General features: G+C 33.9%; 1 protein-coding gene across 1 annotated transcript in view; it reads right to left on the minus strand.

Annotated features, from left to right (window-relative positions):
• Nucleotides 1–15,934, minus strand: part of capn12 (calpain 12) — a 60,946-nt gene extending 45,012 nt beyond the window's left edge. The window contains 5 exon segments of the mRNA XM_056478064.1: nucleotides 8,888–8,938; nucleotides 8,940–9,007; nucleotides 13,598–13,667; nucleotides 15,665–15,745; nucleotides 15,747–15,934. Coding sequence (XP_056334039.1) covers nucleotides 8,888–8,938; nucleotides 8,940–9,007; nucleotides 13,598–13,667; nucleotides 15,665–15,745; nucleotides 15,747–15,851 — 375 coding nt within the window. The 5' untranslated portion in view covers nucleotides 15,852–15,934.
• Between the last annotated feature and the right edge of the window lie 9,007 nt (nucleotides 15,935–24,941).

Below are 24,941 nucleotides of genomic sequence, written 5' to 3' on the forward strand. Positions count from 1 at the left end.
TAACAGTATTGACATTTTCCACCATTTTGTGTTTGAGCACAAGATGCTAACTTCAAACACAACATGGCATGTCTACAACAGAACTGTATTTCTTTTCATACAAACAGTTTGGAATGGTGAAAAAAGTAGCTCCTCGTACAAAAGGATTTTGTTTTTTATATTCACGATTATGCCGTCGAACTGTTGTATAAATGCAATATCACACTTGTAACACTGCGTTATGACTATATCGTCACTGATGGGACACTAACATTGCAACGAGAGATTGGCATCATGGATGTGCAGCCGTCAAATCTGCAGCAACTGTATGATGCTATCATGTCAATATGGACTAAAAATCTCTGAAGAATAATTCCAGTATCTTGATGAATTTATGCCACAAAGGATTAAGGCAGTTCTGAAAGCAAAAGAGGGTCCAACCTGGTGCTAGTAAGCTGTACCTAATAAAGTGGCCGGTGAGTGTATGTGGATAAATCACGAAAGTCACACTTAAGTTAGTGTAATAGTGTCACTCAGAAATTGTTAGAAAATGTCAAAAGGTCAAAAAGGCCAGTATCATGAATTAAAAAAGAAATGTGAAGGTGTAAAAACTTAAAAGTACAACGAATATTGGAAAATTGTGGGGTTTTTTTTTTTGGAAAATCTTTCTTTAATAGCACAAAGAGGAAAAGAGGGTGGCTGAAAGGATTCAGTTAAAAAAAAAAAAAAAAAAAAAAAAAAAAAAAAAAAATATATATATATATATATATATATATATATATATATATATATATATATATATATATATATATATATATATGATATATATATGTTTTTTATCAGCAAAAAAAATATACAATTATGTATTTCAATAATTTAAGAACTTTTCAAAAAATCTTTTATAAGCATAGCTGTTGTGAAACGTATTCCAATACTAAAATAACAGTGTAGAGGTAATTAAGGCACAACAACAAAAATGACATGCTGATCAAAAAACAATTATAAGATCAGAATGAATGACCATTTTCAAATGTGAAGTTGAAAGTCATATAGTGGTGTCAAACAGGCAGGTATGGGCCTGTTGTTGGCCTGCAGGTAGTACTGTGTGTTTGTGTCCATGTGTCTGTGTCCATGTCTTTGGGCTACAGCAACAAGTCCAGACATTTCAGGAATCATCCACCAGTTTTCACATTTCTCTTTTCCTGTCACTCAGATTACACTGTTTTTTTTTCCCCTTTTCTCTCTATTCAACTATATTGGATCAGTTCCAGTCATGCAATGCACAGCTGTTTAGCCTCTGAATTTTATATCAAGCATATATAATTATGGTGTTATGACGAGAATGCCATAACAATTACATTACGCTATGCAACTTTCCATAAGAGCTCTTTAGCGTTAATATGTTTTGATTGCTTAATTAACTGTACTCTTATCTCATACGGTTAACCTCAGTTTACCATCATGCATACAGCAGCACATCAGCCACGAGAGCTGTACTGGCTTGTTTTATGCAAGCCTTGTCAAGGTGAATGCTCTAAAAACAAATAGCACTGCAGTAATAATAATAATAATAATAATAATAATAATAATAATAATAATAATAATAATAATAATAATAATAATAATAATAATAATAATACTAGCTGTGGTTCATTCCTCACTGTGCTTCAGTGAGATGTCATTAATTACATATTACATACATTTAGAAAAAGGTCAATCTTTATAATTAACAGTATCTGAGGGATGCACATGAGAATAGGAGCAGCTTTGGGTGTTTTAATTTTCTACATGCTATCATATAAAAAATGTATCTATATATTCATAACATGATTTACTTAAAGTGTAACTTTGACCTAAATATCAGCCGCATTCCAAATGCAGGAACTAATATTATTCACACTGTGAAATATGCTGGGTTCCACACAATCCATTCATGTTGTCCTGACATAAATCAATTAGGTTAACTTAGTTTGTTTGGTCACACTTTATTTCGATGGTCTGTTAGTTGAATTTAAGTTACATTGCATCTTCATGCCAACAAATTCTCATTAGATTATAAGTAAATGTCTGTTGAAGGAGCAGTATCAACAGAAATTAAGCAGACAGTCTACTAATTCCCAAATGGACCATCAAAATAAAGTGTTACCTTGTGTATTTACAATTTCAAGTGGATTGAGCATAAAACTGTCTCAATCACCCATAATCTAATCCTTGTAGATTGCTGGAGAATTACTCTTCTGTCACTGAACTGGACTACATATACTATCATGCACCTCACACGCACCAGTTCCTGATTCCCCTGATTACACACACACACACACACATACAGGACTATATATGCATCTGACTCACACTAACACTTTGCTTAGTCTTGTTATCATGTAGCACTTCCTTGTCTTGTTTTTCTGTGCTGTTAGCCGTTTATACTGATCTCTTCACCTGTGACATGACTACTCTTTTGGATTGACGTTTGTTACCATTTGCTCCTGCTTGTGACTATTGCCTGCCTGACTACTCTTGTTAATAAAGACACTATATTTGGATCCTCAACTCCATTGCCAGAACTGTATTTGTTATAAAAAGTTTATTTAGCTCATTTTAAGTAAGCTGATTGAACAAGCATACTGTAAAAATCCAACGTGAATTTTTTTTTTTTAATTAATTATTTTTTATTTATTTATTTATTTTTTTGCTTTGGCAAAAATCTGTAAAAATGTCTGTACAACTACATTTAACAAGTTTACTTAACCTGAATCTAAATTTTCTTCATTAAGTTAAAAGGATTCATGCAAGTTCACCTAATAATGCTTCTGCCAACTTGTTATTTTAGGTTGAGTTAATCTCAGTTGCAGAAAGAATATATTCATATTTATAATATGAATTTTCCCCTCACATTTACCTGGTTCACTCTACAAAAAGAAATGCTTAGCTCATGTGGACTGTTAATTTGTATTTAATGTAAGTTATGTATAAATGTATATATGAAAGTTTTTTATAACAAAATTGAAATGAAAATTCAAATGCCTAAAAAGATCAAATAATAAATCGAACTTTCAAAACAAGTACCCAAATGTTAAATGAAAGGCTCAAAAGACCAAATAATAAATCAAAATGCATTCTCAAATGAGAAATCAAATGTATTTGATATTTCATTTTCATGAACAACTTCATCACAAATTCCTGTAATAAATAAAGGACAACCAAACGCTCAAACTATAATTCAAATGAAGCAACCAGTTTTTTCTGTTTGTCCTGCCATGTTTTGATTCTCCTGTCCTGTTTCTAATTCTATGTATAATAAATGTTTTGTTAACATTTGTCTGTTTTATTTATTTATTTTTTTTTCAATTGAACTATGTTTGTTTGTTCTGATGATGTATTATTTCTTAGTACCAATTTCCAAAAGAGTTTTTTGTTCACTCAACTTCAGACAATTTAGGTCAGTTCAACAAATTTTGAGTAATTGATTAAACAAGAAAAAAACAAAAGGAAATAAGGATTATGTTTTTTTTGTTCACTGGCTTAAAATGTTTTACAGTGCAGCAAAAATCTTTTTTTAATGCATACTAGCTCTATTACATATTATACTAAGAAGTTTTTAAATCACTACTTTTAAATAAACGTAAGAGTTAATTATTTTTTATGTGACTAATGAATAACCAAAACCTTATATCCTAAAGGGATGATTCCCACAAAAATGTAACTGTAACTGTTTTATAATATTACAGTTAACCAAAAAAATAAAAAATTATTAATTCTTAGATTAAGAAAGGTCATTTGTTTACAACATATGTTTACAATTAGTTGGAGGTTCATTCTGCTGTGGCAACCCCTGATAAATTAGTGGCTAAGCCGAAGGAAAATGAATGAATAATTCTATTTTAGTAGTTTATTTTTATTATATATTTAAAAAATAAAGGTTGCATCAGAAGATTTGCCTGAAGTGATGCCATGGAAGAATTATTTTGAGTTCTGTGTAAAAAAAGTGTTTTTTATTATGAACAATGTTTTAACAATATTCAATTCAATTCAATTCAATTCAATTCACCAATATTTGTATAACACTTTTACAATGTAGATTGTGTCAAAGCAGCTTCACATAAAAGATCATAGTAAATTGAAATAGTGTAGTTCACTTTTCAAAGTTTAAGTTCAGTTCAGTTGAGCTCAGTTCAGTGTGGTTTAATATTCACTACTGGGGGTCGTTGTGCAGCTCTACAGATCCTGAACCATGCAAGCTAGTGGCAACAGCGGCGAGGAAAAAACTTCACCAATTGGCGTGAAGTATATACAATATATACAATATATAGAGCCCTTTTACACCAAAAAGTAAAAACACAAATTAAAATTTTAATTTTATTTGTCACATACACATTACACAGTCATACACAATACGATATGCAGTGAAGTCCTTTTACAACGGTCCGTGACCTTAAAAAACAAAACTATTTCTCCATAATTTAGATTGGTACTGATATTAGTTTGATATTGATATTAAATAATTACGGAGTATATTAGGTTTGTTTTTAAGCATTTCACTGAACATCTTACTATGTATAACTGTGTATGTGACAAATAAAATTTTAATTTGAACTGAAACTTAAATGATTCAAACGGTGTGCATGTTAAATAAAAACAATAAAAACAGAAACAGAAAATATGAAAACAATTAATAAAATTAACAAAAGCGGAGTTACTAATTTAGTTACTACTAATGTAAATATTCTGTATAGTATGTCTGTGATAAAATCTGTATAATTTCTTTCTTGTATGGAACAATACATACATACATACATACATACATACACACACACACACACACACACACACACACACACACACACACACTATATATATATATATATATATATATATATATATATATATATATATATATATTTAGAAATGTCTTCAGTCCAAATGAAGTCAACAGTAGAAAAGTCAACATTTTTAACCAAATATTCCCTTCTGTATATTTAGTCTGCAAATGTGGATGATAAAATTTACTTAAATGGACTTCTCACTCACTAAAAACTTTGAGTACACAATTTGTCTTTTGCCTTCCCCAATTCTATATAAGTTAAACACAAATTCCCTCAAATCTCAAATTCCCTCACAATCTGGCTACACATGCAATGTGACTGACAGGATTAGATGAACAAACTCCTCCCACCTCCACATCTTTCAGTAAATCAGCTCACTATCATGTTGCCTAGAGGCTCCTTTAATTTCAGTCTGTCTATATAACAGACGCTTTATTTTTAAAGGGATAGTTCACCCCAAACTGAAAATCTGGGTCATCATTTGGTCCCCTTTCAATTGTTCCAAACCTGGTTGACTTTCTTTTTTCTGTTAAACACAAATATTTTTTACGAAAGCTGCAAATCTGTGACCATTGATTTCCATAGTATGTGTTTTTCCTATGGAAGTCAATGGTTACCGGTTTTAACATTCTTCAAAATATCACCTTTTGCGTTCAACATAAAAAAGAAGGCTATAAAGGTTTGGAAGGACATTGAGTGTGAGTAAACTTACATTTGTGGGTTAATCTCTTTAGGTGCATCCCTGCTAAATTAGAGGATGGACAAGATTCACATTTGGTCGTATCTGTATGGAAACCACATAAAAGCACTGAAACAAGAAAGTTTGCACTCCTGGATCATTTCAAAAGCATCGGTCATTCCAAACTTTGGATTTATTTGACCAGTCTGGTTCTAATAAAATACTTGGCAACACATATGCAAAAGGGAGAAACAAAAATACAATGTTCTTTCTTTTTGAATATAAACAGTCAATTGAATTATGATAATTTGTGCCAATGTGGTGCATGTTTATAGGGGGAGGGACATGCAGATGTACATGTCATCGGGACAGAAGGAAGATGACAGGATGTGTTTCTGCAATGAGCCTCAGCTGTTCGGGACGGTCAGGTCAAAGAAGACTGATTCTAATTACCATTGCGTTTGATTTCGACATCTCAAGCTTGAAGAAGGGCTGGGATGCATAATTACACAGCAAACATTCAAACCAGGATATAAATCCTGCACTGGTATATGACTCCATGGACTATAAAATGACCCACTTGGACTATAAAAACAGACCCCTTTGTGTAAATTGTATTGTCTCTTTCATGCTGTCCCTTTCATGCTTTCAGTTATAGTCACTAATTCAGTTTTATTTAGTACTGTGGATAACCGCTTCTAATCAACAACACAGTCTGATTTCAACTTTTGACATTTTAGTGGCTGGTAAATTTGTATGATTTTAGGTGCCTTTAAACTATAGTGTGTTTTTGTTTTATATATGTTGTTTATAATGAAAATGCTCCCCATTTTTGTCTGTGTTTCCGAAAAACATTCTCTGTCTGCACTATACAACCTATAAAGAGCATGCTGTGACCATTCACACTCACTAGGCATGCACATTTTTTGCAGACATCTGTACTTGCCAACCCAGACTCGTTCTGAAAACGTACCACTATATACATTTATGGAGATCGCCAAATATGTCACAGGAGCTACGTGTTTTTGCAGCTTTTGTTTTTGCGAATCCAACAGAGGTCACTGTGTATGCTTTTTGAGATCTCAAATTTCTCTCGTGAGTGCTATTTGAATGCTGTTCTTGCGTAAATCCACCAGAGGCCGCTGTTGACCGACTGACTGACTTACCAAATGACTGATTGACTGACCGATCGACTGGCCCACCCTCCTCCTTCCCTAAACCCAACCAATAGTATTTTCACTTTCCTAAACACAATCGAAAATTTAAAAAAACAATCCAGAAAAAAGTATGTGTTTTAAAACAAAAACATAGTGTAAATGACACCTTATTCTTATGTTTTGCTCAAAAATTGTCTCACGCTCAGTGACTTTTTTTTTCTTCGAAAAATCCTTCATTTTTGGTAGACTGTCAATTTGATGTCTGAATTTAATCATAATAGCTCTGGAAAAACGTTATGCTGCATTATAAAACCTAACACATAATTTGTTGCTGAATGAATCTGCGCTTTGAATGAATCAAATGAACAAATGATTTAATGGTAATTTTTTTGTAAAGAGCTGTTACTTCATTCCTGAATAAATCATTTCAATGAACTGAATTAATAAATGACTCAAATACATACTCATTACACTGCCATTAACTGCCTTCTATGGGCTGTTTTAGTTTCTCATTTAGAAGATTATTTTATTAAATAAAATAATCTAATATTTTAATTGACTTTTTACATAAAAGTGAAATAATGAAAGAAAAAACATAAATAATGGAAATTGCTATAATTTACTTATTTTTTACTTTTAGATTTTTACATTTTGTTTAATAATTTATTTTGCATTATATAAAATATTATGAAGAATGTTGGTTACCAACTTGTTTTTGAGTCGCATTATTTTAGAAACTATTCTGAAGAATGTTGTAATCTAACTGTTTTGGAGCTGCAATTAAAAAGTCTGTAAATCAAAATGAAATTTAGACTAGTTTGTTGTGTTAGACTAGTTTGTAAATGTTAGTGTAATAAATTGTATGTTGAATCAAAACATTTCATTCAAAAACTTTTAAAGTATTTCTTCAACGGTCTTGACAAGATGGTGGTATGTCCTTGCCTAATTTGAAATTGTATTATTGGGCAGTTAACGTAGGAAACACGCTATATTGGTTTCATTATCATCTCCTACCTATTAAACCAGCGTGGGTGGACATGGAATTGTATGCTCAAAAACCGACTTCTCTCCCAGCGTTAATGACAAGCAATCTACATCCAATTACTGTTGTTGTTAATACCATAGTGGTAAAACGTTTATTGAGGATTTGGACACAGTTTAGGAAACCGTTTGGCTTCAGAGAACAATCTCTTGTAAGTCCTATTGCCCACAATCAACTTTTTTTGCCTTTAGTGCAGAACAGCTTATTTAGGATTTGGTCAGACAAAGGGATCAATTCCTTTAAAGATTTGTTTATGGACAATGTATTTGCTTATTTTGAACAATTAACGTCACACTTTTCTCTCAACAAGACAGATTTTTTTTAGATTCTTGCAAGTAAGAAACTGTTAAATCACTTCAGGCAGATTTTCCAACCATGCCCCATGATAATCCATTAAATAGATACCTTTAACTTAACATAACAGTTAAGGGTTCCATTTGTATTATTTATAACTTGATGATGAATCAGACATCTTATCCCATCAATAACATTAAGAAAGCCTAGGAGGTGGACCTTGGTAGTCTACTCTCAAGATGATATGTGGAATGACGTTCTCAGTCAGGTTCACTCATCATCCATTTGTGCTTGACATTCTCATCTTCAGTTTAAAATAGTACATAGAGCTCATACTGTATACATAAAGTTAAATGTTTCCTGGTTTTAGTTATTTGTGTAATAGATGCCAGGCCGCTGAGAGTACTTTAATGCACACATTTTGGATTTGCTCTAAATTAGAAAACGTTTGGGCTTTCAGCAGTGGCATATACACTACACTGAACTTAACTAAATTGAACTTCATCTGTGAAAACTAGACTGGAGCAGTTTTAATTCACTAGAACTTCATCTACAGTATGTTAAGCTGCTTTGACACAATCTACATTGTAGAAGTGCTATAGAAATAAAGATAAAGAAAGAAAGATTTAACTACTGAGTCATATTAATAAATTACATGTACTGGTTGCGGTTAGAATGTGGGTTAGGTTTAAGCTTAGTTACATGTAATTATGCATAATTGATTGTAATTACTATAGTAAGTGTAACTTTGTCACATTAAATTATAGTGTTGCCAATTTGTCTAATTAATCACTATATCATGTAAATAATAAAAAGTAATCAATTAACAGTTCTAATCTTTGGAAACCAACAGTATTGTAGTTACTTTTTCCTTTGAGATCGGGTTGGGATAACCTCACAATTGAACTCTCACCTTAAATCGGAAGATGCCAGCATAGGATTCACTCAGGCTTTGTCCAGCAGGGAACCACTTTCTCAAACAGAGTTGGATGCATGGTGAGACAGGACAGGGCCGCCAACAGCCAGCAGTTACCTATAGAAGCACATAACCACAGACAACACATTAACACATCAGTCCCACTGACAAACGAGCACAGCCACAAGCATAAAGTGGAAGTCCAGGCTTTGAAGAAGCAGGAGACTTGCTGTCTGTGCAACGTTCAAAGACATTCCTCTGTAACAGGTAACAGCTGTTCGCCTGCCCCATGTGGGGGAAACAGAAACAGATTCGGCGTTACCACACTTCATGAAAAACATGCCTAACACACCAGATCCCTCAGGAACACCAAACAGAGCTCCGCGAAGGAGGACGTCCAATTAATCTTCCAACTACAGGAAAACGGGACAGATATGTTGATGTGGAAAGTCGCTTGAAAACAAATAATTAAAATTTCTCCTTGAAGTGCTGAGAATAAGGCATTATTTGGGTAGATTTCTATTCAAATGAGATTATTTCCATGCGTTTGTTATTCGAGTGATGCGTTGGGATGTTCATATATTATTTAGAGAGGCCATCCAAATCCTGAGTGACAAAGATCTGCCTGCTCTGGAATAAGATGTCTATACACATTTATTTTCTGCATGATTTACTAACACAAGAACACTCAGACAGATCAAAAATATTGGGTTTTACATTAAGTGGCAGTCAGATGTTGCTGTGGTAGAGATTGTTTTGTATTTCCACCTTAATATCTTGGGATACTCTTTAAATGGTATTGTATCCTGGGGCATACAAAAAAGAGGCAGCCTTTTTCCGGAAATTAGTGCTAAATTACCGTTTAGAGATCATGTGTGGAAAAGGATGTTACAAATGCTTGGGGAAGGGCAAAAAAAAAAAAAAAAAACTTTAAAAAGCTGAATTTTTAACTTGAGAACCATTTTAATGCTATTGCAATGGTACATTTGTTATATAGTGCATGTTTAAATAGACATTTTAGTATTGTAAAACTAATCAAACATTGAGCATATCTCATTACAATACCTTTGCATAATTCTATTTTTATTTTAAGATTAAGTAAATTAAATGAACTTTTAAGTGATTACAAAGGTATTGTGTGAAAATTGAAGAAAGGTTATATTGTACATGGGAGAATGTATTTCTGTTACATTTTTGTGAAAAGTGTTGTGAAATGTTTAGCAAAAAATAGATCTTTTGATTTATGTTAAAGTAATTTTTACTCTTTATGCATTAGGTGCATTTACACACACACAAAAAGCATTTAAAAAATATATTTTTTATATTTACTGACACATTTTGTATAGCAAAATGCCTTAAAATCATTATTGAAGGAGCACATTTGACACTGTTAAGGTACAAAGTGTCGTCACTGTGGTGGTACCTTCATGGATCAGATTTGTACATTTGATGAAGGAACAATATTGTATCTGCATGTTTTAAAAACCAAAGGTACATTTTGGTTTCCCATGGTACAAATCATGTCCTTAAAGGTACAAACTGCAATGGTACAAATTTGTTTCTTTGACATAAGGTACAATTCTGTGTCATAAAAAGGTACTGCCACAGTGACGAGGGTTCGTACCTTGTACCATTTTATAGCTTGTGTGAATTTCAGGTTTTTTACTTTGTTTTTAGAGGGAATGTCAATCTAAGAATTTTGCTGTTATTCCTTATATTTAATGTGTGAAAGTTGCTAATGAGTGGGTCTAATTTCGAAATAAAAATAATGAAAAAGTGCACTTTGCAGTATCACTTGGTTTAGATTAGAGCATCTGGTAAGAGATAATTTGAGGAAACTTTTTTTTATATTAAATAATGTATTTAACCCTCTGCTGCACGCATTATGATAGCTCTTTAAAAAATATTTGACTGTTTTTCTTTTCTTAAAAAGGCTTACCTTGAAGTGCTGTTAAAAAATATTGGAAAATTTTATTTTTTTAAATTACTTTATGATATGTTGCCATATGGTAACAACGTCCAACAGTGGATCTAACTTTCCTTATAATTAATGATTTTGTTGTTTGAAATGATTTAAGTGGTGCTGCAGTATTATAAGCTTTACCACAGAACTTATAAAAGACACTTTATACATACTTTTCAACAACTAATATTCCAACGGTTTTCATTTTGCTGAAAATTATTAAAAACAAACCTAATTTTGTATTATCATGTATACAACATACAGTAAATATAAATATTTCCTTCAGTAAATATTATAACAAATAAATAACAAGTCTAGTATATCCAGATGCATCATTCATGTTGTTATTGTTACAACTTAAAAGTTCACAACTGACCCTGCTAGCTAGCTAACCCATTGCAATATTGCACAGTTTTGCCATTTGGCAACAAATACATTAGATCGATTTACAAAAAACTAATTTAATAAAAACTTTTTTAAGTTGTGAATATGTCATCATAACTTACTGGAGGGGATGTCTCGGATTTTTTTGTGGATCTGACATAATTAGATCCTTTGTTTTTATTGACATTTACATTTGCATTCAGCAACTACTCGCAATAAATGCCAGTCTGTCAGAAATCACGCTACAGAAAAACACAGCATGTCATGTCACTTAACCAAAGCACATCATTGGCTACACTTAGGTCTTCTCTTTCCAAAAAATAAATAAATAAAAAATTCAATGAACATAATAATCATGTTGCCATTAAGTAAACTGTGCAGTGGAGGGTCCTAAACTACACTACAAAGTCATGAAGTCACATAATTTTGCATTCACCGAAAATAAAAATATACTTAATACAAAATGAAAAACATTGCGCTGTTTTCTAAATAATCAAACTAAATTAGATGAGCTTATGCTTAAAAAAAAAGTGCCAATGGGAAATAAAATTTACTTGTTTTATCCTTTGTTTTGATATATGTTCATGTTTTTACATAAATTTCATTTTGAACCATTTTGCACTCCAAGAAAATGTCTTTTGTTTGTATTTGATGTATTTATAGGGCAAGTTCAGGCAAAAACCCAAATTTAAACCCTTTACTCACACTCAAGTGGTTCTAAACTTTTATGAATTTCCTTCTACTGCTGAACACTAAAATATCCAGAAGAGTGTAGCCATTAACATCCATAGCCGAAACAGAAAATACCATGGAAGTCAATAGACAGTTTTTTTCAACATTCTTCAGTTTATCTTCCTTTGCGTTCAACAGAGGATTGAAACTTAAACAAGCTTCGAACAAGAGTAAATGATGACAGAATTTTCATTCTTGGAAGAATTCATTTAAGGAAACTTTATACATTTGCACTGTAAGAGTAAAATACTGATATTTAAAATATATAAATACTGAATAGGGAACATCACTTTTTACCATGTGATACTTTCAAAATACTTTGCTATGTTAAATAAAAATGCATATTAGCTGAAACACAGCTCATTCAGTCAATATTTTGTTCTTAAAATTAATTTATTTCAGATACAACCAGTATTTCATTTAGTACTGACCTAATTAATGTGAATTATGATTTGTTAAAACTGCACACAGAAACATCTGCTGGTTTGGTAAAGCCTGGAACCAGAGATGCTCCTGCCATGAGGCAATAGTGCTAAGCACTGGGCCACCGTGTCACCCATCTAGGAAGAAGGAGGAGTAGGGGTGGAAGGGGAGATTCTTTAAAATGAAGATAGCAGTGGAATGTAACCCAGGGTATTTGTAGTAGCTTAGGAGTCGTCTGATTGGTGCATTGAGAATTGGATAATACGGATCTAGCCACTAGCAATCATAAGCATGTGATCCTCTCGAAATTAGTTGATAAATAAACTTCACATAGTGTATGAGTGTGATTGAGTGTGTATGGATGTTTCCCAGAGATGGGTTGCAGCTGGAAGGGCATACGCTGCGTAAAACATGTGCTGGATAAGTTGGCGGTTTACTTTGCTGTGGTGACCCCGGATTAATAAAGAGACTAAGCCGAATAGAAAATGAATGAATGAAGGAATGAATAAAACTGGCTTTGATGTCACTATTTCTGTGAAGAAACCCTTTCTGATGAGACTTTAGATGCTACATAAGACACTGAATTGCACAATACAGTTCAGTTAGAAACAGTGTATATCGTGCCAACATTTTCCTACGCCAACAAAACCACTTTCCATGAACACCGAATCAATGCCATATGCAGAAATAAGAAGACAGAGGGGGTAAGGCAAAACAATAAAACAATCCCCGCTGTGCGCAATAATTGTTATTCTTTAGGTGGGAGGAAAAGAGGGGTGGGGGAAGGAGGGCTGTACAGATGATGCCAATCCTCCCTCTGCTTTCATCCCTCCACCGGCTCCAGTACATGTGTGCTGTGTTTGATGTGAGTGGCCTGCGGCGGCTCCGTGTTGCATCTCTCAGCGGGGACTCTGAGATCAGCGCAGTGTCTCGCGGCTACAGGGGCAGAATTGGGGATTGCACATTAAGCATGAGGAGGAAGATCTGGGTGGATGAAGAAGACGATGGGGGGAGGAGGAGGGCTATCTGCATGATAAGGAGAGGAAAGGGTGGGAGAGTTGCCAAAGACGGATATTTCTCTGATAGTGCTCAGCCCTTGAGGGTGCTTTTGGGTGATTTGGTTTCTGAGAAGTGCAGTAAGGCGTTATCCCATTATCCCGGCATGAAATATGAACAAGCGTTTGCTAACAGGGGCGTGCACTCACCCAGCTGGCCCTGGCAGATATCGGTGGTGCCCATGGTGCCTTCCACAAAGACGGCATTGCTGGTGATTTCCTGAAGTGGGTGAGAGGTGGGGAGGGAAGAGATGGGAGAAAGCCAAAAACAATTTGCAAGTACATGTGAGGGGTTGATGAAGACATATTAACACACATGCCCAACTTTTCAGGTTTACGGTTTCTCTGGCTTAGAGGGACAATTATGCTATACACAGGAATCAGAGAGTAAAATTCAATACTTCTTATGACCTTTTTTTGAAGACTTTTAATATATTTTAAGACCCCATAACCGCTTTAGGTTTTAACCAGTAACATTGGTGACATTTTAACTTACACTATATTTATTAAACACAGATTGTAAAAAACTAATCTTGAACTAAAACATTATCTATATACAGTGCATCTGAAAAGTATTCATAGCGCTTCACTTTTTCCACATTTTGTTATGTTACAGCCTTATTCCAAAATGGATTAAATTCATTTATTTTCTCAAAATTCTACACACAATACCCCATAATGACAATGTGAAAAAGATTTTTTAAAATAGTTGCAAATTTATATATAATGGGGTGATTATGGGGTGTTGTGTGTAGAATTTTGTGGAAATAAATGTATTTAATCCATTTTGGAATAAGGCTGTAACATAAAAAAATGTGGAAAAAGTGAAGTGCTTTGATTACTTTACGGGTGCACTATATATATACTATAAAATTGCAGAAATATTGGTATTTTAATAATGGTAACTACAGTACACACAGCAGAGTGATTTCCAATCTGGTAGGACTTTATTGATTTTATAAACAACAAAGCACCCCAATATTCATAGAATAAATTCTGGCAAACTTTAGCATACAACTATACATTGTACAACTGAAAATAATACAAAATGTAATACTTTGTAAAATAGCATTTAAGACTTTCTAATAATTTTTAAGGGCCATACATTTCTCTAAATCGATTTATTAACTTTTAATACTTTTTAAGACCCTATAGAGGCCCTGACTTTACTACGCAATTAATTTAAATGTAAGTACATTGTAATTAAGGCCACTTAATATAAAGTTGTACCAGGCCACTTGCAAATTCAAGGTTTTTCTGGATCTACAATTTTTAGTTGTGTTTGACTTGAGTATACACTCTCAGAAATAAAGGTAGACAAGCTGTCACTGGGGTGGTAGCTTTTCAAAAAGTACACATTTGTACTTGAAGGGTCCATATTGGTACCTCAAAAGTATATATTAGTACCTACAAATTTTAAGAGGAATACTTTTGTACTTTTTAGCTACTAATATATACCCTTGAGGTATTAATATGGACCTTTTAGGTACAAATTTGTACCTCTTGAAAAGGTACCACCCCAGTGACAGCTTGCGTACCTTTATTTCTGAGAGTGTAGTTATGTGTGTTAAAATGAAAATATATTGATGACATTTCTATGAAATTAAACATAAGCATAAAAAATGTGTCATGTCATGCTTATATATAGATTTTAAGGCAACACACACTCATGTTTTAACTTAACAATTGTTAAGAAAGTAATATAAGGTGGAATAACCTTGATTTTCAATCACAATAAATAAAAACATTTGATATATTGATATATAATATTCATTAAAAAAAGTTTTTTTAGAGGAAATGTTTTCAGAGGTGTTACCTTTTTACCGTAAACATATAAAGCAGAATTTACAGAGTGGTTTTAGTAGCTTGTTTATTTTTTAACAGTTTACTCTTGAAGTGTATCATCACCTTTAATGACCCAATAAGACCAGGACTCTTGTGTTCAATGAAAATTCCTGCACACTGTGAGGCAATAAAAAAAATTCCCCTGCACACTGGTGCATAATTTTTTATTAAATACATTTTTTGTGTTAATTCAACAACCCGTTGGTGTTATTTATTAATAATTGCTACCATTAATTAGTTCAGTTCATTTGCTATAAATGCACAGTACACAATCTTTAAACATTCTGACTGGAAAGTCCACCTGAGACCAATTCACCTTTGTGATAAAAGACTCTTCTCACAGTAGCCTAGTTAACTTATAAGTGAAGTTACCTTAGGGCGCAGCCACTTCACCGCCTTCTTGGGATCTGGATCCGCTGGGAGACCGAGGGAGCTTTGATTCGCTGCAAACACCTGAGTCTGAGAACAGAACTGCGGATTTGAGACACTTCTGCAGAAGGACTTCATAGTCTTGATCCTTGAACTTGACCGGATTTTCAATGGAGCCTAATTCAGACATCTCTTCAGGTCACTAGAGAGGATCAGATGCGTCAGGACTGTCTGTCACAACTTGTGCTGAAGTTTTTGAGCTTCAGCAGCACTTTTTGGAGCAGCACCTTCTACCCTGTTCCCTCCCTCTCATGTTTATTGCCCTGGGAGGCGCAGAAACTTGAGACGTAGCCTTTCTGATAATGCCCGGCTCGATTTTTGGCTTCCTGAGATGCTATTTAACAAAATTAGCCATGGTAATATTTAGACAGGTTTATTCAAATGCATGTTAGGTTATTAGCAGCAAACGGAAAAACGCCCTCACAGCCGTTGACGGGTAGACTTTGGCGGCAAATAATAACAATAAAAAAATGTATAGATATCGCCAAATCTCTACATAATTTCGAAATATATACAGTTGAAGTCAGAATTATTATCCCACCTTTGAATTAAAAAAAAATCCTAAACGATGTTTACCAGAGCAAGGAATTTTTCACTGGATGTCTTATTTCGGCTACAATAAAAGCAGTTTTTCATTTTTTAAAAAACATTTTAAGGTCAAAATTATTAGCCCCTTCAAGCTATATATTTTTTCGATTTTCTTTTCTACCACTGTTATACAGCAACTTGCCTAATTAGCTAAACCTGCTTAGTTAACCTAATTAACCTATAAGCCTTTCAATGTCACTTTAAGCTGTATAGGTGTCTTGAAAAAATATTCAGGGGAGCTAATAATTCTGACTTCAACTGACATTTACATTAGGAAAAAAAATGTAAAATCAGCATGTCTTGAAGGGACGGTTCACTCGTAAAATAAAAAGGGGGATTGAACGCAAAAGAACATATTTGGAAAAATGTTGGTAGCTGGCATCCATTGATTTACACTGTCCCTCACCCCCATGCTATAGAAGTCAATACGAGCAGCAGCAGCATTCATCAAAATGTCTTATTTTGTGTTCAACAGAAGAAAGAAACTCGTAAGGTTTTAAAAGCAAATATGGGAGAGTAATTTTTCAGTTTTGGGTGAACTATTTCTTTAAATTTGTGTGTAAAATTACATATACACCGCTAGATGGCACTGGAATACTATTATGTCGTTTCTTTTTTCTGTACACATATTCTTGCCAGTTGTTTCCTCGTCATACATAGTGAAACATAATTACATATTTAAAACTAAAGAAAAAAAAACACATCTGCCTAATATCCATAATATAATATAATATAATATAATATAATATAATATAATATAATATAATATAATATACTTTTTTTACTTTTAACGTTTTAACTTTAACAGTTTTATGATTTTCTCTAATGATGTTTTGCAATGAGACAACATGTCTGAGATCAAAACCAGGGACGCTTCCTAGTAGCCTACAGTAGTCTAAATATCATTTTGTCTCATAATATAATAATTATTACACTGAAAAAAAATTGTTAATAGTAACTATTACAAATATCATAAAGATAAAACATTATTGCAACAACAATAATACTTTACAAAAAACATTACCATTTGCAATTGTATTTAACATTGTTATTTTACAAGCAAGTATATTGTAATTTTTTATGTAACATTCATTTGTAATTCAAATGGAGTGCCTGATCAACCTCTTTCACAGGTTTTGGCAGACAGTGAAATCTGTTGAATGACATGCTAGAAATTGAATTTTTGATTGAGTCCAAATATTTCAATGATTTTTTTATTTACGTATTCCATATTTGTCAGGAGTCATTTGAACTCTATCCATCAACATCAAACCACAAAATTATAGGACATCACGGGTACAGGTATGGAAATAAAGACATTATTGTAGAGATGCAATGAAAGGTTAATCTCTTTGGCCTTCAACATGCTGTCTGAGAGATAAGTCCGCCATCTTGCAAATTCTGTCAAAACTAGAAAGTTTGGCTGCCGGTTAAAACGGGTTTGTCAAATAATTAAGGAAATAACCACCTGGTGGCAGATTAACACCAATGACTGAGAGGAATCTGAAATAGTTTTCAAATATTTGAATTAGCTTTTATTTATTTTTTTAATAGCAAATATAGTGGGAACATTATACATACAATTAAAATTCATTTATTAAGAGATTTAATGAGTTCTCTGTGTACTTTTCATAGGAGGAAAATAAAATTAATATTAACTTGTTCAACAAAACAGTATCAATATGCTGTTCTTAAAACTAAAATGCTTTTAAACTAAAGACAATTTTTTAAACTTCAGATGAAATGACTGAATTGGGTATTTGTACCCAAGAGGTCCCATAACTCATTCAGGACATACGCTAGACTGGAGCTTCCCTTACTGTAATATGCCTTAAACATGGATTGTTGTAAAAACTCATCAAAAAGTGAGAAAGCATTGTTTCTTAATTGACATGATACCAATTGTCAGTGGTGAGGAAAGAGTTAAAGTCACCTTATAAGTTTTCAATTGGGTTGAGATCAGGGGATTGAACTGGCCACTCCAATACCTCAGTCCTTTTTTGTCTGAAACCATGTTATTGCTTGATATCTTGTATGTTTGGGGTCACTGTTTTGTTAAAACATTTCCTCTTCAGCATAGAGAAACATAATCTCTTCAAATCTGATTTGATGTATTCAAACAGACCCATGGTACCTGGGGTCTGTACCATGAAGCTGGGTTAGCCGGTTAAGTTTAGTTTGCACCAATCCTTGGTTAAGCCCACGGCAACAAAGAGCAATTAAAGGGCACCCATTTTAACAGATTTAAGATACAAATTGTGTGACTCCAGAATGTGTCTATAAAATTTCAACTCAAAACACCCATTACATTATTTATTATACCTTACAGAAGATTTGGATTTTTTTGCTTTGAACACAATGTAGCTGTATTGTTGCCTGTGCCTTTAATGCTAGTTCTCCCTGTCCACCGTTCCCACGTGCCTATCAGAGTGTGCCTCAATCTCCACCTCGGCTGCATCAGATAAACAGCACAGTGACAGACATAAAGGAAGCAGATCTTATGTAACATTTGTGAGAAATACTTTAGTAAGAACTTCCCCAATGATTATTAGATGTATTTGTTGTGTAGTTAATTCAAGTATTTCTGCAACGAGTCACACACAATGTCGTTGCAAAGTTCACACACTTACACACACAGACACACACGCTCACAGCAGACACACACACTGTGCACGCGTTTGACTTTGCATTGCTTTTGCACTGCAAATGTGACAGGATAAACATTAATATATATTGCTGTATGGATATCCGTTGTGTTAATGTACAAAATAAACCTATTTAAAGTCCACAAACCAGGATTGAAGCATCACAGTATGAAAAACATCGCCATATGATGATTTTTGTGCCATCATGCTGCACAGTCTGGTCAGTATACTGAGGCTTGAATTTAGTACCTGGACTTTATTTTGAAGACTGTCAAGGACCACTAGATCCAGAAAGAACAATTTTAATCTCATAAGTCCACATTTGTCTTTGGGCCAATCAATGTGTTCCATAGCAAATTTGAACCGATTTAAATATACAGTTTTTTCCAGCAGTGGTGCTTTATGGTGGCTTTATGGGGTCTTCTGACTGTAGCTGTACTTACAAATCATTTTAGATCATCTTTGATCTGTCTGAAAGTGATAATATCTGGATCTGGACTCTGATTTGTTTTGACTGAAGTTTCAGTCTCCATTTCCATATTTGTGCTGCCACTTTAAAGCCTTTGTCAACATTTTGGAATGCGCATTACATAATTGACTGTGCTTCTTTTAAACGTTTTCCCTTCCCCAATAAACTTTTTACATAAATTTCTTCAATGAATGATGTTTGGAACAACCCATGTTACGTCACAAATTAGAAAGCAATACAATTGAAGTCAGAATTATTAGCCCCCCTGAATTATTAGCCACCCTATTTATTTTTTTCCCCAATTTCTGTTTAACGGAGAGAAGATTTTTTTCAACATATTTCTAAACATAATAGTTTTAATAACTCATTTCTAATAACTGATTTATTTTATCTTTGCCATGATGACAGTAAACAAAATTTTACTAGATATTTTTCAAGGCACTTTTATACACCTTAATATGACATTTAAAGGATTAACTAGGTTAATTAGGTTACTAGGCAGGTTAGGGTAATTAGGCAAGTTATTGTATAATGATGGTTTGTTCTGTAGACTATCGAAAAAATATATAGCTTAAAGGGGCTAATAATTGTGACCTTAAAAAAATTAATTTTGGCTTTTAAAAAATTCAAAACTACTTTTATTGTAGCTGAATTAAAACAAATAAGGCTTTCTCCAGAAGAAGGAATATCAGACATACTGTGAAATTTCCTTTCTCTGTTAAACATCATTTGGAAAATATTTTAAAAAGAAAAAAAAAATTCAAAGGGGGCTAATAATTCTGATTTCCACTGTACATTTTATAACAGTGATATTTGACACATTGCTTACCTTTCTCCTTAATAAAGGACCAGTAATGACAAGCGGAATGTTTTCTCGGAATAAATGAATTCTCTCATTAATGCCACACTGCTATTATTTTGAACACCCCCTTTCAACGCATTAGAACAAGCAGCTTACAATAGTTGAGTCTGTTGTTTTTCTATTACACTACTTCATTCACAAGTAAATCATATGCAATGCACAAACATCAACATTGCTAATAGCAATGGTTCAGGAAGTTACTGATGTTGTACTGTTATTTATATCAACACAACTGCATTCCCCGGCTTATTTTCTTTAGTATATGTGACCCTGGACCACAAAACCTGATGTTTAAATAAACAAAAATATATTGTATGGGTCAAATTGATCGAATGAAATTTTCTCATTACTCAGATTTTTTAAACCCTCAGATTTTAGGTTTTCAAATAGTAGCATCTAAGACAAATATTGTCTTATTCATCAGTGGAAAGCTTACTCAGATTTCAGTTGATCTATATATCTTATGTATAAAACATTTACATGTATGACATATAAGGTCATCTCATATATTGTCTGAAAATAAGCAATATTTAATATCGACCTATATAGTCACATCTGAAGTTTATGAAATAAAACACATTTTTTGCTAAAAACATAATACATATTATAAACATGATATTGATCTGACCCCAGATTAATAAAGAGACTACGCCGAAAAGAAAATGAATGAATGAATGAATGAATGAATGAATGAATGAATGAAATTGATCCTTTGGACAAACCCATAAAACTGTTACTAACTTTGAAGAGGCACTTTTACGACTTTTCTACTTCTACTTTTTTCTAGGGCTATAATTCGGAAACTCCAGATAGAGTTTGGTCACAAAGGTAAGCAATATTATTAGGCAATCATATTAATATCTATATAAATGGAAAGTAAACATGTGTTTAACTATATTATCATTTAACCCTTTTGTATCAATCATATCACCTGACCTCACACACTACCCTCACTTTCCTTCACAGATTGACTAGCTAAAGACATTCAGACAAGCTTACATGGGCTAAATAAACACAGCTAATAATGAGACGGATGTGAACAATCATTGATGATTTACTCTGTTATTGATGCCTATGTTCTGTGGGCCACATATGGTCTTTCAGTTAGAGAGGATTATGTCGTAACGACAAAGGTCGCCGACCCGCCCAGAACATTATCAGGCTCCCGGCACGTCCACGACCCCTACTGCTCCCACGACCCAAACCCAGAGCCTGTCTGCTTGTAGGCATCAATTAACACCAGTCGTTCCCAGGCACTGCCGAGGTGCCCGATGGAAATTCGTATTAGAATGGGATGAAAGAAGGTCAGGGGGTCAAGAACAGAAAGACAATTACCCTATATCTTGCTATTTAAATATCCTGCCTCAATGCATCACTTGCTATCACAATTTATTCTATTTAAACATCTCAAACTCTTTACATTTGTACTCGCTCTCTATTTAAACACATGCATGTGTAGAAAGAACTAGCATCCTAATGCTAATCAATTAGGGCCACACAATATATCATTTCAGCATCGACATCACAATGTGCGCATCTGCAATAGACACATCGGAGTGTGTGCAAAGTCAAGTCGGGATTTAGTACATGCAATTTGTGGAGCAATCTCAAGCTTTTTTTAAGCATAAAAGAATGAAAACTATTTTTTGCAACACACACTCTAAAAAAAATGCCGGGTTGTTTTAAGCCAATGTTGGGTCAAATGTGGCCAAACCTAATCATTGGGTTAAAAGTGTCTTTTAAATTGAATTGATTAAATTACTGTATCCCAAGCTTTGGTTTATACATATTTCACTCAATGTTAGTTTACAACAACCCATTATTTTGTAGAGTGAAGGGCCACTAAAACTATGCTCTTTAGGGGCCGTTCACATTTGGCATCTTTTGAGTGCTCAAGTTTGTTATTTCCAATGGAGGTATATTAGTAGTGACAAACACATGCACTCACATTTTCTAGGCATGCCTAGTTGAAAATATCTCAACTTTTCAGAATCCCGCAAGTGCACTGCAACCAATCAGCAGCATACTAGAGAATGGAAGAACAGCTGATAATTCCAGTTCAGCTACATCCTGATATGTATGATTTGTCAAACAAAGCTCTTATTATTTAAACATAGACTCGTTCTGAAGACGTAGCCCTATATACATTTATAGAGATCAAGAATTATGTAGCCAGAGGTATGCATGACTGCATTTCGTTTTTAAAACGAACGCTACAGGGCGGTATGATGCTGTTCCTTTTCGTACTTACCAGCTGACCGCTTACCTCCGTGTGGACGGCTTTTCCGCTGTTACCAGTTTGTCCAGTTAGCTCGCCACATTGACGGACTTGAGACGCAGAGAGTTGACCACGACGACAAGGTTTTAGCCCAGAAAGCAGGTAAAACAAAAGCCAAAACCAGGGTGAGAATGTGGTAAAATCTGAAAACATGTTAAAATCAGGCGAGGGCTTTTCTTTTTCTGTATTGCTTTTTAAAACTGTCGACTGGGTTTATGGAAGGGGTTAGCAGGTCAATCAATGCTTTTTAAAAAACTATAGGTTGGGTTTAGGGAAGGATGAGGGTGGGTTGATCAGTCAGTCGACAGCAACCTCTAGCAGATTTACGTGAGAAAAGCAGGCGCGAATGTCACTCACTAAAGAAATTTGAGATCTAAAAAAGCATACACAGCAGCCTCTGGTGGATTATATAAAATAAAAAAATAAATATATGCAAAAAATAAAAAATGCAAAAAAAATAATAAAACTTATGTTTAACTGGTAATAACTGGTAAGCATGATTTAGTTTTTAACCTTTGGAAACGTTTGTGTTTGTTTTCTTCTTTTTTATTTTTATTTTAAGAATTGTATGCATCCAAACACCCTTTTTTTTCTCTGCCAATAAATCTTGTAGCAAAGCTACAGAGTAAGGGATTTTTGGTGGTTGAAATCCAGAACTGAAATTTATTCTGAGTCAGACAGCACAGCTGAGGTTGCTTAGCAGCGGAAGGTGCAAGTTGCGAAGTTCATTGGACTTGTCGGAGGAAGTACTTTCAGATGCGATATGTGAACAAGGCCTTAGAGGCCGACCACACCGAACGTGCTTTTTGAATTGAGAGGTGCCTTTTTTAAATAATTTGCTAACAGCCGTGAATGCTCGCTGCTTATGCGTCCAGCGTATCTCGTGTTTTAACTGCCTGCAGCACCATTTTTGCTGCTGTACGCTGTACACTCGCAGCTTAAAAAAGTAAACTTAGCAGAAAAAACGCGTTACCTCAGTCGCATCTGTTTCATTCTCCAATCAAATGAAAGCAGAGGCGGGTTTTCCGTTGAAGTGCCTACAGTGTTTGTGTTGTCCAGATGACTACAGAGACTTTTGAAGGTGGAGAAGAGACTTGTGGTTGCTGTTTTGAGTTATCCAGAGCTGTATGACTCACAAATCTTGAATATTACAATATTATTAAAAATTAAAATTATACCAATATCAACAGCAACACTCGCGCACAATGAGCAGCTGATTCAGTTGTTGTCTATAGGGACATAAAAAGCGCACTGCACTTCTTTTTTTCTTGTGAACAAAAAGACATTGCGGTGCACATAACATTTTTGGAACGTAAAAGCGTGTTCAGAGTGAACGGCCCCTTAGCCCGCATTTTTGTGAAACTGCAAAAATGTACTTCAACATACTGTATGTTTGACTTTTGTTCCTATAGATATTTGCAGCAGGGGCGCTGCTGACCGGTACGGGCCCTATGACAACATTCGTCGGTGTTGCAAAAAGTGAAGAGCATGGTGGTTCTGGTGGGCCCCTAATAGTATCTCTGTTGGCCCCAAAACGGCGTGGGCCTTTAGAATCATCCTAACTTTCCCCCCGCCCAGCGGCGCCCCTGATTTACAGGGACATATTATTCATGTTTGAGTCCGGTGAAACATGGTTCCACCAAAAACCTGAAAGCAAAACCTGTAAACCTGTAAAATCAGGTTAAACTTTGTGGTCACAGTCACTTTTCTCTTATGATTGCATTTGAAAATACTATTGATTGGGTTAAGCTCAGTGGTCTGCTGGTAGGTAATCTGACAAGTCCTGCCTTCTTGTGGATCTGTACAAGAACGACATATATCTGAAACGTACAGCAAAGATTTTAAAACATATTTTAGATTCACCAAATTACATCATTACACAGCTCCCTCTACTGGATTTTTTCATCTGAAACATGCAACAAATTTACCCGAAGCAAAGTATTTTATGTTTCACAGAAAATGTAGGCTGAGACATGCATTTCCAATGAGCCTAGTTTTTAAAGCCTGTGACTGTGTAAGCATTTTACATGGGTTTAAAGTGTTTAATTGGACACAGGAAATGATAATGTCTGTAGTTTTAATGAACAACAATTGTATTTAATTATTTATATGATGAAGACTACACTGTGTTTTTTTTTGTTGGTTATTAAATTTCTGTACCTGAATAGACTTTTCCCATTAAAAAAAAAGCACACAATGCTTATTTAAGTTGTATCTTTGTTCTTATATAATTATCTATGCTTGCTTGGAATTTATTATATAAATTTTTTTATATTTTATTTTTTATTACATTTTATTATATTATATTTTTATTTATATCTTTCATAATATAGTGAAATTGTAATTTCCAATGTCATGCAGCCCTACAGTGAATACGT

Source organism: Danio aesculapii, chromosome 18 (assembly GCF_903798145.1).
Source record: "Danio aesculapii chromosome 18, fDanAes4.1, whole genome shotgun sequence".
Lineage (NCBI taxonomy): Eukaryota > Metazoa > Chordata > Actinopteri > Cypriniformes > Danionidae > Danio > Danio aesculapii.